Here is a 15000-nt window from a genome sequence, read left to right as displayed (position 1 = left end):
GAGTTCACCACCAAGCTGATGGTGGCGGAGATCCGGCGGCGTGCCTTCAACGAGAACACAGCACTGGCCAGCTGCGAGATCATCAGGTGAGTCTGATTATCTTCATGTGGTCGTCAGGTGAGTCAGGAATCGTCAATGTCGGTGCTGGCCAGCTGCAAGATCATCAGGTGAGTGTCAGTCGGCCGGAGAACACAGCGCTGGCCAGCTGCGAGAACATTATGTGAGTGTCAGCCGGCCGGAGAGTACAGCGGCTGGCCAGCTGCGAGATCATTATGTGAGTGTCAGTCGGCCGGAGAACACAGCGCTGGCCAGCTACGAGGTCATCAGGTGAGTGTCAGCCGGCCGGAGGGGATGCGGCGCTGGACGCGAGGCCGCCGCGGCGCTGGAGCGCGCTGCTCGGCTGGCCGGCGGGCTGTGCGGCGAGCCGTGCCGTGTGTGTAGTGGGGCGTGAGCGGTGAGTGGTCGATGTCGGCGTGCGGGTTACAGCTGTGGTCCATCGCACACGCGGCTCTGGCTTTCGGCGTGGCCGCCTGTCACGCTGGTTGGCGTGGTTGCGCCGGTGGCTGGCAGACGCTGTATGCAGGACGCGGGCCCTGAGCCCCCGTCCTTAAACCCCGCGATCAGCCGATGCCTCGGGGATGCGCCTCGCTCGGTTGTCTTGCCAGCTGACGGACACAGCCCCGTGGTCGCCGCAATGCGGCTGGCGCCGTCGCCATCAACGCATCGTCTCGCTTGAACTGGCCACCGGCGGCGGGTGGGGGGGGGCCCGTCGGTCGGCCTGGGACCGACGCATCACGCCGCCGTCAGCTACCTGGAGCTGGGCGGCGCCGAGGAGACTTCCAGTGGCTGGACGCTGCTCAACACGCTCACCCTGCTGAGCTCGGCCGGACCCTCCGTCGTTCAGGTCAGGCGCGTCCGCTGCTGCTGCGGCTGCGAGGGTTTGGAGGGAGGGGGGGGGGGATACGGTGGAGTTTTTGGTCGATTATTTCCGCACTAAGCTCACAAGCGCCATGTCAGTACGTAGGAGTGGCGGGAAGGGTGTGAGCCGCGTATTAAGTCGTCACGTTTCACCCTCGCTGTTTGTGTGCGGCGTGCGGTCGCGGTCGCGCCGCGTGGAGACCGTTGGACGTCGGACAGGGTCGGTTGGCATCGGGCGGCCGGCTGCCGTCGTGTTCGGGGTGTGCGGCTCGTTGCGTGAGATGATCAGATGCTGGGCATGATGCAGACGCTGTGTAGGGCCAGCCATTGATCACCCATGGGGCTGCCCACTGGTTTGATTCAGTACCGTCGCGGATCATGCGCCGTTGAAAAGGCGCCCCGAAATGTCACGCCCCTCTTGGTTGCCTCTGAGCTAGCCTTGATAAATTGGTTTAATCCACATTTCACGCCGGCTGTGGCCCATGTCAAGCCATTGTAAGCTAGCGAAATGTGAATATCGTGCTGAGACTTGCGGATTCTGAGCGTATGCTCTGCTCGCAGACTTTGGTGCAGAGAGTTTCCTTCGCTCTTTATTCACGTGTCGAAGAGGCGTAATAACCAGAGGGTGAGAGCGTGGTTATCCCAATTGGGGGGCCGGGTTCAGATCACGGTCTCACCATCGCCCTTGAGCATCAATGTGCAGTCGCTGGCGCTCCGTAAAAGGCCGTGACGACGTGTGGCGTGTTTCGGTTAAAAAGAGACATAATTCACGTATCGATTAGCCCGGCTTGATCTCAGCTGAGTGTCGCCGCACGGCCATGCCGTCGTGACGTCACGTTGTGTTGAGCCGTGCGCCTGCGGCCGCGCCTCAGGCGATGGTGGCCGCCGCCCTGCCGTCCACGCTGGTCAAGTGTCTGTACCTGTTCTTCGACCTGCCCGAGCTGGGCACGGACGTGGCCGCCGGCACCGAGGTCACGCCCCACGAGAGTCGCGCCCTCCTGCAGAAGGTGTTTGTCCAGGTGAGGCCGACTCCTCTAGTGATTGTCTTGCCTAGCCCCCCCCCCCCCCCCCCCACCTTCCTCCACACCCCCTCCGCGAGGAGGTGTAGCTTCAGATGAAGTGTCCGAACCTGTATATATTTTTTTTTTGTAATTTATGGAGTGCACGTGTGCACAGCGTTTTCACAACGATGTCTGGGAACCTTTTCAGCCTATGCCCTGCCTTCGATGATTCAACTACGACCCTTCTCATGAATTTTAACCATCCGGAGCTCCAAGGTTATTTGTGTTATGTCGTGGCTTGTCAAGCTGATGAGGGTATCAAATGATGTAGTCATTGACGTTATGTATTTCAGTAGCTAGCTTGAGAAAAATTTCATCAATGAACCTGTTGTATCTTGCTCGTTTTAGACCATGATGGAATCAAACTGATTTTTGAATGCGTATTGTCCGGATATTTTGATTGGATGAATATCTGGGATCGGGGCTCATGCCAAACAGTGTGTGCTGTATGGGGCCCAGACCCCCCCCCCCCCCCCCACACACACACACCACCACCCGATCGATCAGATCAGATCCAAAATTCGAGGTCAGCGTCATAACTTCGCGGCGAATGCTTAGCGTGTCGCGTCGCCCGACACGGTCCGTCCTGCCCTCTGACGTCACTTGACCTTTGGCGCGGCCGCTGCCACCGTATCTGACCTCGAGCGGACGTCACCGGCCGCGGACCACCCTAGCTTATGAAAAATAGCGATTGCTGAGTGACACGCGTCCACCCACCCCACCGGGAGTGGGGTGGGAGGCAAGCGTCGTAACCGACCGAACGACGGGAGTGGACAAACGGGGGCGATGTGTGCGTGTGAATCAGCACAGTATCCAAATGACATGTGTTTGTAATGAAAGCCAGTACTAGGAAGCAGTGGACGTCCGCTTGCAAGCAAGCGTAAGTGCAAGCAGATTAAGGTCAAAGCGTTTTGTGGTCGACATCAAAGGAACGTCACGTGTCCGGTTGTTTTTAGCGGACAGTCCGCCTACGCGAGCGGTCCCAGTGTACGTCAGACTGACGTCACGCGTCGGTCCTGTTTCAGCTGATGAGCCGGCTGTGCAGCAGCGCTTGTGCGGCGGGACGGAGCTGGCGCGCCGCGACGATCTGAGCCTGCTCTTCTCGGCCATGACGTCGCCGTGTCCGCCGCACAACGTCAGCTGGCGCAAGTCGGCCAGCGAGGTGCTGATGGCGCTCAGCAGGAGCGGGCTCAGCGGTCAACACCCGTCACCTACATACACAGTACGGGCCTGGCCTGGGCTGGGGCTGGGCTGGGCCGGGCCGGGCTGGGCTGGGCCGTGCCGTGCCGTGCCGTGCCGTGCCGTGCCGTGCCGTGCCGTGCCGTTGCCGTGCCGTGCCGTGCCGTGCCGTGCCGTGCCGGGCCAGGCCGGGCCGGGCCGGGCAGGGCCTGGCCGGGCCGGGCCGTGCCGGGCCGTGCCGTGCCGTGCCGGGGCTGAGCTGAGCTGAGCTGAGCTGCCAACTCAGCGCCGTGCCGTCGGCGGCCGAGGACGTCTGCCGGGGCTGCTAGCTTCAGCAAAGGCTTTCCATTGTTGCTTCGAAGGAAATTTTGAAGGTGGCTTGTTCAATTGCGTTTCCCTGTCGTGACGACAGCGACAAATGTGCGGTAACTGTATGCTGTACCAGCCCAGGCCTGGTTTTGTCGTAAAAGTGCTGGCGGCACAATCTGGCAGCGTACATGAAGACGGCACCTTGAAACCAGGCTCCGTGTGTGACACCCAGGCTGAGATGCATGACCAAGGACAGTGAGGCGGAAACTTGGAGCGTTTTAGAACTTCGGAGGGTCGGACGTGCCCGGCAGGTGTTTGTTATCGCTTGATCGCCACTGACCATGAAACCTGAATGGTGCCTGCTTGTGTGTCGAAATAAATCCACCCACAGCGTAGCCTGCGTGGGGGATGCGAGCGTTGTTGCCGCGGCTGATCGCTCGCCCTTCGTTCGCCAGACAACGGCTGCGTGAGCCTGTGCGTGGAGAACATGCGCTCGGCAGAGGACATGCCGCCGCTGGAGATGGTCGAGATGTTCGTCAGCCTCTTCTGCTTCCTGAAGGACTCGGCCGACGTGTCGGAGGTGCTGCTGGCCGACCTCCGCTCCAGCCAGGGCTACATCTTTCTCGCCGAGTTCCTGCTGAGGTGGGTCGTTGTGGTGGGCCCCTGTGCCCGGCCACCGCGCGCTCTGGGCGGTGTCGCTGGGGCTGGCCGGCAACGCAAGCTTATCTGTGCGTTACGTGGTGTGAGCAATCATAGAGCGGGCTACGTGAGAAAGACGTGCCGATGTTTTGATACGTGAGACGGTGAGACGTTGTACGTTGAGTTGGAATATTGTAGGTAAATGGAACCGTTCACGTGATGCATGCGTTTGAAATACGTGCGTGTAAACTGCGTGTGTCAAACCACGTAACATGGCGACCATGAGACTAGATTTGGATCACGTTGATAGTTGAGCGCAGAAAACGCCAGACTAGCATACCCCGTTGCTTGGAGATACCTGACGGTGCGGGTCAAGTGGGTCAGGTCAGTTTGAGGTCAGGCGGGTCGGGCTTGCTGAGATCAAGTGGGTCAGGTCAGCTGAGGTCAGACAGATCAGGCCAGCTGGTCAGGCAGGTTAGGTCAGCCGAGGTCAGGCAGGTCAGGCCATCCATGGTCAGACAAATAAGGTCAGCTGAAGTCAGGCAGGTCAGGTCAGCTGAGGTCAGGCAGGTCAGGTCAACTGAGGTCAGGCAGGTCAGGTCAGGTGGGTCAGGTTAGCTGAGGTCAGGTGGGTCAGGTCATCTGAGGTCAGGCAGGTTAGGTCAGTTGAGGTCAGGTGGGTCAGGTCAGCTGAGGTCAGGTGGATCAGGTCAGCTGAGGTCAGGTGGGTCAGGTCAGCTGAGGTCAGGTGGGTCAGGTCAGCTGAGGTCAGGTGAATCATGTCAGCTGAGGTCAGGTGGGTTAGATCACCTTAGGTCAGGTGGGTTAGATCACCTTAGGTCAGGTCAGCTGAGGTCAGGCAGGTCAGGTCGACTGAGGTCAGGCAGGTCAGGCCAGTGGAGGTCAGGTGGGTCAAGTCACCTGAGGTCAGGCGGGTCAGGAAGCGCAGGTGCGGCGCCACCCAGCGCAGCAGAGCCCCTGATCTTGGACCGTCACCTGAGCGTCTTCAACCTCCAGGTTGGAGCAGGACGGCCGGCCGGAGTCGGCAGGACGCGGCGCGTAACCTGGTGCTGCTGATCGCCTCGCTGGCCATGTGCGGACACACCGAGCTGCAGCCGTCGCAGGGCGGCCGCTGGCACGCCCTTCAAGCTATCCGGCTTCGCTGGTGCCGCAGCCGTCCGGACTCGGTGAGCGGCGCGCCGCTGGTCCGTCCCGTTCCGTCCGTACCGTCCGTCGTCCACGTTCCGTTTCCGTTCCGTACCGTCCGTCCCTTTCCGTTCCGTTCCGTCCCGTACTCCGTTCCGTTCCGTTCCGTCCCCGTTCCGTTCCGTTCCGTTCCGTTCCGTCCCGTCCCATTCCGTCCGTTCCGTCCGTTCCGTTCCGCCCGTCCTCGTTCCGTCGTCCGTCCCGTCCCGTCCCGTCCCGTCCCGTCCGTCCCGTCCGTCCCGTCGTTCCGTCCCGTCCCGTCCCGTCCCGTCCGTCCCGTCCCGTCCCGTTCCGTTCCGTCCGTCCCGTCCGTCCCGTCCCGTCCCGTCCGTTCCGTCCGTCCTGTCCCGTTCCCCGTTCCGTTCCGTTCCGTTCCGTCCGTTCGTTCCGTCCGTCCCGTCCGTTCCGTCCCGTTCCCGTCCCGTCCCGTCCGTCCGTCCCGTCCCGTTCCGTTCCGTTCAGTTCCGTCCCGTTCCGTCCAGCCCAGCCCCTGCACCCGCCCCGCCCCGCCGGCCCGTGTACGCTCCTCTGGAGACCTCCGGGCGCACTAGAAACATAAACATCGGGAGTCTTGGTGGCTGGACCCAAATGTTCCACAATTCTTGGCGAAGAATATTGGCAAGCTGCAAAGCGAGCAGAAGTTCTGGCCTGCCAAAACTTGGAATAGCGGAGTACAAACAACAGCCTTACAAACATCCACATGCCTTTAAAACTTCGACATCCTACGTTTCGTTGAGAACAAAAATACACACAAAGTCATAATTTTTGCAGAAAATGATATGGCACAGATACTGTTGGATGCGCATAGGGGCGCCACGTGCTCTCGCTTGCGATTGCCTCAGCGGTTCAGCGCCATTCACCGCCCCCCCCCCCCCCCCACCTCCCCACCGTCCACAGGCACTAGCGTGCGGAATGTGAACGCCTTCCAAGTGCTGCAGACGGTGTTCTTGCGGGCCAGCTCGGGCACGCTGTGCTGCGTCATTCTGGACACCATCTCCAGGTGAGAAATGAGGTCTCCAGATGAGAGGTGAGGTCTCCAGATGATAGACCAGATCTCCACGGGAGAGATCAGATCCTCAGGCAAGAGATGAGATCTGCAGATGAGGGGCCAGATCTCCGGATGAGAGATCATATCTCCAGATAAGAGATGAGAACTCCAGATGAGAGATGAGATCTTCAGGTAAGAGATGAGAGGTCTTCAGGTTCGGGCCCAGCCAGTGCCGTGGTCGGCCCCGCAGTCGAGGGCATTGTTCAGTCACAGACAGGGGATTCCTGGGGGGGGGGGGGGGGGAGGGGGTCAAAGGAGCCAGCTGTGCTGCTCACAGGAGATTGTGTGTTTTCAGCTTCAGTCTATGATGTAGATTGTAAAATCGTCTTGATTTCAAAACGTATTCCTGTTATGTTTTTGGGGATGCTAGTGCTTTCCCGCCTTTGACTAGCTGCTCTAAAACGATTATTTTGTCCTATTTTCCTTATATATCCTGATGCTCATTCTCCCCTGTCTTTGCGTGTTTGACCTGATGTTTCGCCTGTCCACGGCTCCTTTGTGTCCCGACCACTCTGCCAGCGACGTCTGCCCATGGGGCTACCACCGCGGTCGACACGTCTGTGGCATGCCGGCTGCGGTCTGACGCCCGTCTGTAGCTGCCGGCTGTGTCTGACACCCGTCTGTGGCTGGGCTGTGCCTAATGCCCGTCTGTCGCTGTCGACTGTGTCTGACACCCGTCTGTGGCTGCCGGCTGCGTCTGAAACCGGTCTGTGGCTGCCGGCTGCGTCTCACATCCGTCGGTGGCTGTCGGCTGCGTTTTTACACGGGTCTTTGGCTACCGGCCGCGTCTGACGCCCGTCTGTGGCTGCCAGCTGCGTCTGGCACCCGTCTGTCGCTGTCGACTGTGTCTGACACCCGTCTTTGGCTGCTGGCTGCGTCTGGCGCCCGTCCGTGGCTGCCGGCTGCGTCTGAGGCCCGTTTGTCGCTGTCGACTGTGTCTGACACCCGTCTTTGGCTGTGGACTGTGTCTGACACCCGTCTGTGGCTGCCGGTTGCGTCTGACGCCCTTCTGTGGCTGCCGGCCGCGTGTGACACCCGTCTGTGGCTGCCGGCTGCGTCTGACACCCGTCTGTGGCTGCCCGGCCTGCCGTCCTAGACACACCCGTGTAGTGGCTGCCGGCTATGTCTGAGCTAGCCTGCTCTGGGGATCGTTGGGGCAGCGTGTACCAACGCCGACTGTGCCAACTACTTTATCTTGGAGAGCCAGCACACCATCTCACAGTTCGCCGAGAAAATCCACCAGAAGCCCAAGGAGGCGCAGGCATGTCCAAGTCCCGGGCGTAGCAAAAAAAAAGGCTCGCAAGGGCCGTGTTGTTACGTGAAGTCTGTCAGTTGGCGTTTGATGCCTTGGTGACGACTAGATCGCATCTTAAATTAGCTGCTTGTTTACTGTAGTGTAATGGTTGTTGGCTTGAAATGAGTTGTATGCTCCCAGGTGCTTTAAAACGCGTCTTAGATGCCCTTCACTGTCCATGTTTAATTTAGCATATTACCGAATGCATATGATAGTAACGGTTGACCGTTTTTGTGCGGTCAACCGTTACTATTCCCGGTCAACCGTTAATGCCCCAACTCCGTGGTATTTATGACATTTCGACGTAATTTCATCTCATGCTTAAATTGCCAGACTCGTAAGAGACCCTTGACAAATTCTTCCAAGATGTGGGTGTTCCAGCTTCCCCTATCATAAGACATGGCTTGTGCTTCCTCAGGACAAGTTCTTCCAGCTGCTGGAGTTCGTGGTGTTCCAGCTGAACTATGTGCCGGTCAAGGAGCTGATCTCCTGCAGTATCCTGCTGAAGTCGCACGTGTCGCTGCCCTGCAGCCAGCGTTGCGTCGAGTCGTTGCTCTCCATACTCAGGTAACAGCTGCAGCACCAGAGGAGAGTAGCAGCCAGTGGTGTAATGGATCCCTGTCTGAGATAACAGCTGCAGCACCAGGGGAGAATAATGGTCCAGTAATATGCGAGGACAGGTCCAGCACCCAACGCTGGAGGGGACATGCTCTTAATATCACGTCATTCCCCGTACACTAAGCCGAGGTGTGCAAAGGATGCCAGATTTCTAGCTGTGGGTCGCGCCCCTACCTCGTTACCTCCTCCTCCTCCTCCTGACGAGACCACGCCCGGCGGTGCGTGGACAAGTAGTCAGCCGGTCGTAATCCACGGGTGCGGGGCCCGGCCCAGTCCTCGCTGAGGGCAGCCGCTGCAGACCCGCGGGCCAGGGAGCGGGAGGGCGAGGCGGCTGGGGTGCCCCGCGACCTCCCGCCGCCGTCCGTGGGCCGGCCAGCTCCGGCGGTGGTCCTGGGCTGGGTGGGCCGTCCGCGGTCGTGATCCCCGGCCGTCGCTGGCTGGGTGCTCGGCGCGACCGGTGGCGTCGCACGTGCCATCGGCCGCCATCGCTCTGGTGGTGTTCAGTGTGCGCGCGATGGGGTCATGGTAGCCTGGCCGCCACACTAGGGGCCTGTGAGTCCGGTTAGCTGCCGCCATGGCGGCTGGTCGATCTAAACTTTGACCCGCAGTGCTCTTGGGGTGAAACGCAGTCAGTAATGTACCATGTCTCATCCATGATGATCCCACCGCAGTGCCGGGTCACCGCCCCTAAGTGTTATGCCCTGCAGCGAACAGCCCTCGAGGCTTCTCATCCTGTTTCGGATAGGATCTGGGTCAGATGCCGCTAGAGAGCAGCCCTCGAGAGCCCGCTCATCGTTATTCGACGAGGTCCTGGGTCGCAGAGTCAAGGATACGCTAGAGAGTAGTCCCCGAGACCGCTCATCCTGTTCGGGCAAAGCTCTGGGTACAGATGCCGCCAGGAGAGTAGTCCCCGAGGACACCTTATCCTATTCGGGACGAGGTCTGGGTCAGATACCGCTAGAGAAGTAGTACGCGAGACCGCTCATCCTGTTCGGACGAGCTACTGGGGTCAGATAAACCGCTAGAAGAGCAGTCCCCGAGGAACCCCTCATCCTGTTCGGACGAGCTCCAGGTCAGGTACCGCCCAGTCCACTTTGTGCACAGCTCTTGGATCTCCCGTAGGTGTGTTGACGGATTCGTGCTTCTCATTATTCTGATGCACAGCTCAGCTTGGTCACTCACGTGGCGCACGAAGACACAATGATCGGAACTCGAGCATATTGAGTACGAGTGATCGCATTTCCGTCTGCGCGGACCCGCGAACGCCTTATTAAATGCTCGCATAATACCGATTTGCATGTTAAAGTGCTGGTAGCCGCCGAGCTATCGATCACGTCATTACAGCAATCACGGCTCAACAAACAAACCGGCGCGGATAATATGAGCACGGCGGGTCGAGTCAAGTCCTTTCCGCTGAAGCGCTGCTCAGGCCTTGCTTCAGGCCGCCTGTTGACCTATGTGACCTTTGAAGTGTATAACCTTTGACCTGTGTGACCTTTGAGCCGTGTGACCTTTGACTTGTGTGACCTTTGACTTGTGATATTTGACCTGTGTAACATTTGACCCGTGTGATATTTGATCTGTACCGTTGATCTGTGTAACCTCTGCGACCTTTGACCCATGTGACCTACGCGATCTTTGACCCACGTGACCTTTGACCAGTGTGACCTTGTGCGACCTTTGAACTTTGTAACGTTTGACATGTGTGACATTTGACTTTGTAGCCTTTTGACTTGTGTAACATTTGGCCTCTGATATTTGATCTGTGTGACCTTTGACCTGTGCGACCTTTGACCTATGCGATCTTTGACCCATGTGACCTGAACGGCAGGTTCAGCCCGCTGTTCAAGGACGTGTTCCGAGAGGTGGGCATCCTGGAGGTGTTCGTGCAGTGTCTGGCGCGCTACGCCGACCTGCTCAAGTCGCAGCAGCAGACCGAGGAGGACGGAGACGGTGAGGAGGAGGCGGCTGTGCGGATGCTGGCGGATGGGGGGGGGGGGGGGCGGGAGGGGGAGCAAGAGGATGGGGACAAGCGGAGTGGGCGAAGGAGGAGAAGATGACAATGGGGGAGGAGGAAAATGAGGGCGTGGCAAGACAGCTGGACGGAAATGGGAGTAATGAACGGATAAGGGAACGATGCAAGGACATGTGGCCAGATGGCCGTGTTGGGGCTTTTTTTCATCCAGGGCGTACTCCTGTCATTTACACTTACATGCTGTTACATGCTGACATTCTCGGCGTACGTTTGACTGCCCCCTCCCCTCCCCCCTCCCCCACGACCACTGTCTCCCCCGCGTACACCTCGTATCTCTACACCTCTCCTTGTCTCGCTGTGCACTGTTGATCGTCGTCATATCCCCACGGTGTTCTCACCGTCGCTGCGTCTCCCCGGTGTACCGCCGGTCATCGCCCCGTCTTCCCGATGCACCGCTGACGGCCCGCTGCCCCGTCTCCCGGCGTTACCGCTGACGGCCCTCCGCCCCGTCTCCCCGGTGTACCGCTGGCAGCCACCGCCCCGTCTCCTCGGTGTAGCGCTGACGGCGGCCGCCCCGTCTCCCCGGTGTGCCGCTGACGGCCGCTGCCCCCGTCTCCCCGGCGTACCGCTGACGGCCTCCGCCCCGTCTTCCCGGTATGCCACTGACGGCCCCCGCCCTGTCCTCGCCAGTGTATGATCTACCTGAGCCGCAGTCGGCACTGGGCCGCCGCGTCATGGAGACCGTCTCGGTGCTGCTGGCCGGCAGCGCCGCCAACGCCGCCGTCTTCCGCGAGTCCGGCGGCTCCCAGCGCGTCCACGAGATGATCGTGTACCCGGACTGTTCCCAGCTGGCGCTCGGTACGTGCTCGGACCAGAGGCACGGGGCACCGGGGTGGGGTGCCGGGGCACCGAGGTGAGGTGGCGTCATGTGATGGTTCACCCCAACCGCTCTGGCTTTGGGTATTGACTGGTATGGGTAAGCGGGGCTTCTCTTTTGTAGCTGAGTTTGTGTACCCGTTTACAGGCTGTGTCGGGTGCTTTCCGTCGTGTGATAAGGGGAGCTATTGCGCGTTTAGGCCGACCAACAGACCCGCCTTATACGGCACGCAGTGATTGGGGCATACGCTGAAGCCGTTACGAACAGACAGTTTTCCAGTCAGGAGTGAATGGGGCTTTCAAGACGCACATTTCGTGGAATGTTTTTCAACCATTGGCGCCGTGCATTAGATGTATGACGGGTTTCGCCCGCGCTTGCCCCACCACGTGACCGGGGACCACGTGCTGGGGCGCGTCCGTCGGCAGGCATTCTGCAGCAGCTGATGCTGTGCGCGGGCGGCGAGGACGAGATGGGCACGGTGCTCGCCTTCATGAACAACGCCCCGTTCAGCCAGATCGGTCTCAAGATCGACATACTGAAGGTGATCCCGGTGGTGCGGGCCGGGCAGGGCGCCGCCGGCCGACGCCGGCGCCGCCGCTGTAGACGGCGTTGGAGCTGAAGTTGGATGTGGATATTGGACTGGGAGTGGTGCAGTGTCTGCTGTCGGGTCAGAGCGATTCGAGCCTTCGCGCTGTCAGTTTTCGTATGATGTAGGCGACTCGCAGGTCACTCCGGTAGAATGTTATGCTCGTGATCGGTGGCTGGTGCCCGCCGTCGGTGATTGTTGACTGGCTGACTGGTGCCCGCCGTCGGTGGTCGGTGTCTGGTGCCCGCCGTCGGTGATCGGTGACTGGTGCCCGCCGTCGGTGATCGTTGACTGGTGCCGGCCGTCGGTGACCGGCGACTGGTGCCCGCCGTCGATGATCGGTGGCTGATGCCCGCCGTCGATGATCGGTGACTGGTGCCCGCCGTCAATGATCGGTGGCAGGTGCCCGCTGTCGGTGATCACTGACTGGTGCCCGCCGTCGGTGATCGGTGACTGTGCCCGCCGTCGGCGATCGGTGACTGGTGCCCGCCGTCGGTGATCACTGACTGGTGCCCGCCGTTGGTGATCGGTGACTGGTGCCCGCCATCAATGATCGGTGACTGGTGCCCGCCGTCGGTGATCGGTGACTGGTACCCGCCGTCGGTGATCGGTGACTGGTGCCCGCCGTCGGTGGTCGGTGTCTGGTACCCGCCGTCGGTGATCGGTGACTGGTGCCCGCCGTCGGTGATCGGTGACTGGTGCCCGCCGTCGGTGATCGGTGACTGGTGCCCGCCGTCGGTGATCGGTGACTGGTGCCCGCCGTCGGCCTGAGCGCCGGAGCAGGCGACCTCTTCTCCTCCTCCGTCAGACGGAAAACATTGCCACGGGCATACAGCATCGCGTCGCACAACTCTTGATATCCCTCTGTGTTATCTGTTGATGTGCTGGTGTACGAATATCATCCGGTTCAGATCGACCGCCGGGCTGGGGCCAATGTCAGGGTCGGCACAACAAGCCGTGGTTCACCAGAGCTCAGATCCCAGCGCCTTTGAAGCGAACGCTCCGGTCGACCACGTGCAGTATTGGTACTGCGCTCGTTGACGAGGTGTGGTCCGGTGCCGAGGCCGCGTGCGGTGTCGGCGCGCGACGCTGACGCCCTCGGGCCGTGCCGACAGTCGCTGCTCGGCTGCCTGCGCGACTCGCACCGCACGCGCACCATGTTTCCGCAGGTGGGCTGGCTTCGTGTACCGTCATGGTCCGGTGCTGGTGGTCCGCTGGAGGGCTGCATGAGCGATGGTGGCCGGCCGCCGCCCTGGGCCAGGTACGTCCGCCATGCCGGCCGCGCCCCAGCCGGCCACGGCTGGCTCGTCACGCTCCTGACCTAGCGACGTGAATGACTGCGGTCTATGGGACGTTGTGCCGTGGTAACGGAGACGGCTGGTGATGCGGCGGATGTGGGTAGAGCTGCCCTGTAGTGCCATGCTACGTCAGGGAGGGTATCGCCGGTGTTGGCGGCAGTACAGCTTCAGTTTATTGTTCGGCTACTTTTAATCAATTTTTTGACAAGTTGCATGTTCATGAAGTCGGACAACGCATATATGTCAACTATTAAGCTTTGGGAGTTGTCAGTGTCGGTGTGCCGACCGCGCCGGCCAGGGCCTGGCGTTTCTCTGACGCCCTCTCTGTGCCGCCCCTCAGCCATCCCTCGGCAGACCATGCTCTCGCTGGTCCACCTGGCGTTCAACACGCTCACCGTGGCCATGCGCTACGAGCCGGCCAACGCCAAGTTCTTCCAGCTGGAGGTGGGTTCGAGACCGCTCGCGGCCAGAGATTTTGCAGTTATCGTTTTGTGGCACTGAAGCCGATGTCGGTGCTGGTGGCGGTTTCAATATACAGCCAACGCATGGCTTGGTCGATTGGGCGTTGTGGGCGTGCGTATGGTGGCTATGACGTTCACATGCAGTGTTAGTTGTGTTAGTATGCTTTTAACAATCTTTGGATTGTTGTGGGCATGGCTTGAAACGTGATCTTCCGCAGGTGCCAGCCAAAATTAGTATGTATTAGGCACCAAATGTCCGGGGCATTCTGCGCACCCAAAGCCCGTCGTCATCATCAAAAGCAGCACGCATCTCACCTGACGCGCTTCGCGACATTGACACGTGACGTTACGTCATGTCACGTGACCCCCTATCCGGCGTGCCGTCTGGCACCGCGCCAGCTGACCTCTGACCCGGGCCGCGCCGTCGCCGGCAGATCTGCGGCACCAGCCTGCTGGACACGGCGCGGCTGCTGGGCTGCTTCGGCGACGCCGCTCAGCTGGGGCCGATCGAGTTCGAGTACCAGCACACGAGGAGCACACCTTCCAGGGCATCTTCACGTCGGACGTGACGGCCGCCAGGTGGGTGAGCCGGGCGGACGGCGGACGGCACCGCGCGCCAGCTGGGAGGTCTGCTCCACTGGCGCCGCCGGTGGGCCGCCCGCCGGCAGCGGAGGCCGGCCCGGGCCGTTGAAACTGCGCTCGCCGGTGTGCCATGGGTCAGATGCTGACGTCGTGGCGTGACCTGTTTGCATCCCAGTTGCTGTAGGTCATCGAGTGGGCGCGTTATGACCGGGGCAGTCGGCGCGGCAAAGGTCGAAGTCATCGCGATCATCATCACGTAGTTTACGAAGTAAGGATGAAGCTGTGAGGGCCTGCGAGCAGTACAGCCCGCACCAAGGGCGATCCACGTCAGGCGCAAAACTGAGACAGCAACCGGCGTGCCTATCAGGTGTGATGGATGGTTGGCACGGACTGGTGCCGCGAGCAGGCCCCCGTTCCGGGAGCTCCTGTCGGTTCGAGCCCGCCGCCGCCCACCCGACTAACGGCCCCCGTGGCGGCGGCGCCCGCAGCCTCCCGCCGAACGTGCCGGCCAGCCTGAGCTACGCCTGCATCGTGCTGCGCCTGCTGTACGACATGGCGCTGGACAGCTTCGACAAGCCGGGCATGGCGGCCGGCGTGGCGGCCGGCAGCGCGCGCCGACAGCAGGAGGCGCGGGTGAGGGCCGGCCCCGCGAGGCGGCGCGGGCGGCCGCGCTGAGCGGCGGGCGGGGCGTGTGCTGTGGTCGCCGTGTGTGCTGTATCAGTACTCGGGGAGGATACGGATCTAGCGCGGTGCGCGCGGCGATCGGCTGCTGACTTAGCGACGCGGCAGGGCTGTCAGGCATGCTGTGTGGTCTGCAGGTGACGCGGCAGGGCTGTCAGGCGTGCTGTGTGGTCTGCAGGAGGGGCAGGGCGTTGGAGAGCCTGCTGAGATCATGGGGTTGGAGAGCCTGCTGAGATCATGGGGTTGGAGAGCCTGCTGAGATCATGGG

The 15000-nt window shown here is 61.0% G+C and overlaps 2 protein-coding genes across 2 annotated transcripts in view; both read left to right on the top strand.

Annotated features, from left to right (window-relative positions):
• LOC119093681 (WD repeat and FYVE domain-containing protein 3-like) overlaps positions 1–3070 on the top strand; it is a 3521-nt gene extending 451 nt beyond the window's left edge. The window contains exons 2-5 of the mRNA XM_037216686.1: positions 1–86; positions 808–904; positions 1791–1937; positions 3005–3070. The exon at positions 1–86 is cut by the window's left edge and continues 64 nt beyond it. Of these exons, the coding sequence (XP_037072581.1) occupies positions 1–86; positions 808–904; positions 1791–1937; positions 3005–3070 (396 nt within the window). The remainder of the gene's footprint in view (positions 87–807; positions 905–1790; positions 1938–3004) is intronic.
• A 3262-nt stretch (positions 3071–6332) lies between these two features.
• On the top strand, positions 6333–13324 carry LOC119093673 (WD repeat and FYVE domain-containing protein 3-like). Its single transcript, XM_037216674.1, has 8 exons — positions 6333–6339; positions 7521–7621; positions 8073–8221; positions 10104–10225; positions 10938–11105; positions 11550–11665; positions 12826–12879; positions 13307–13324. Exons 1-8 carry the CDS (start codon positions 6333–6335, stop codon positions 13322–13324), a joined length of 735 nt encoding a protein of 244 aa, XP_037072569.1.
• The last annotated feature ends 1676 nt before the right edge of the window (positions 13325–15000 follow it).

This window comes from Pollicipes pollicipes, unplaced genomic scaffold (genome assembly GCF_011947565.3).
Source record: "Pollicipes pollicipes isolate AB1234 unplaced genomic scaffold, Ppol_2.1 Scaffold_1600;HRSCAF=1878_pilon_pilon_pilon, whole genome shotgun sequence".
NCBI lineage: Eukaryota > Metazoa > Arthropoda > Thecostraca > Pollicipedomorpha > Pollicipedidae > Pollicipes > Pollicipes pollicipes.
This window is presented reverse-complemented; position numbering and strand designations above follow the sequence as displayed.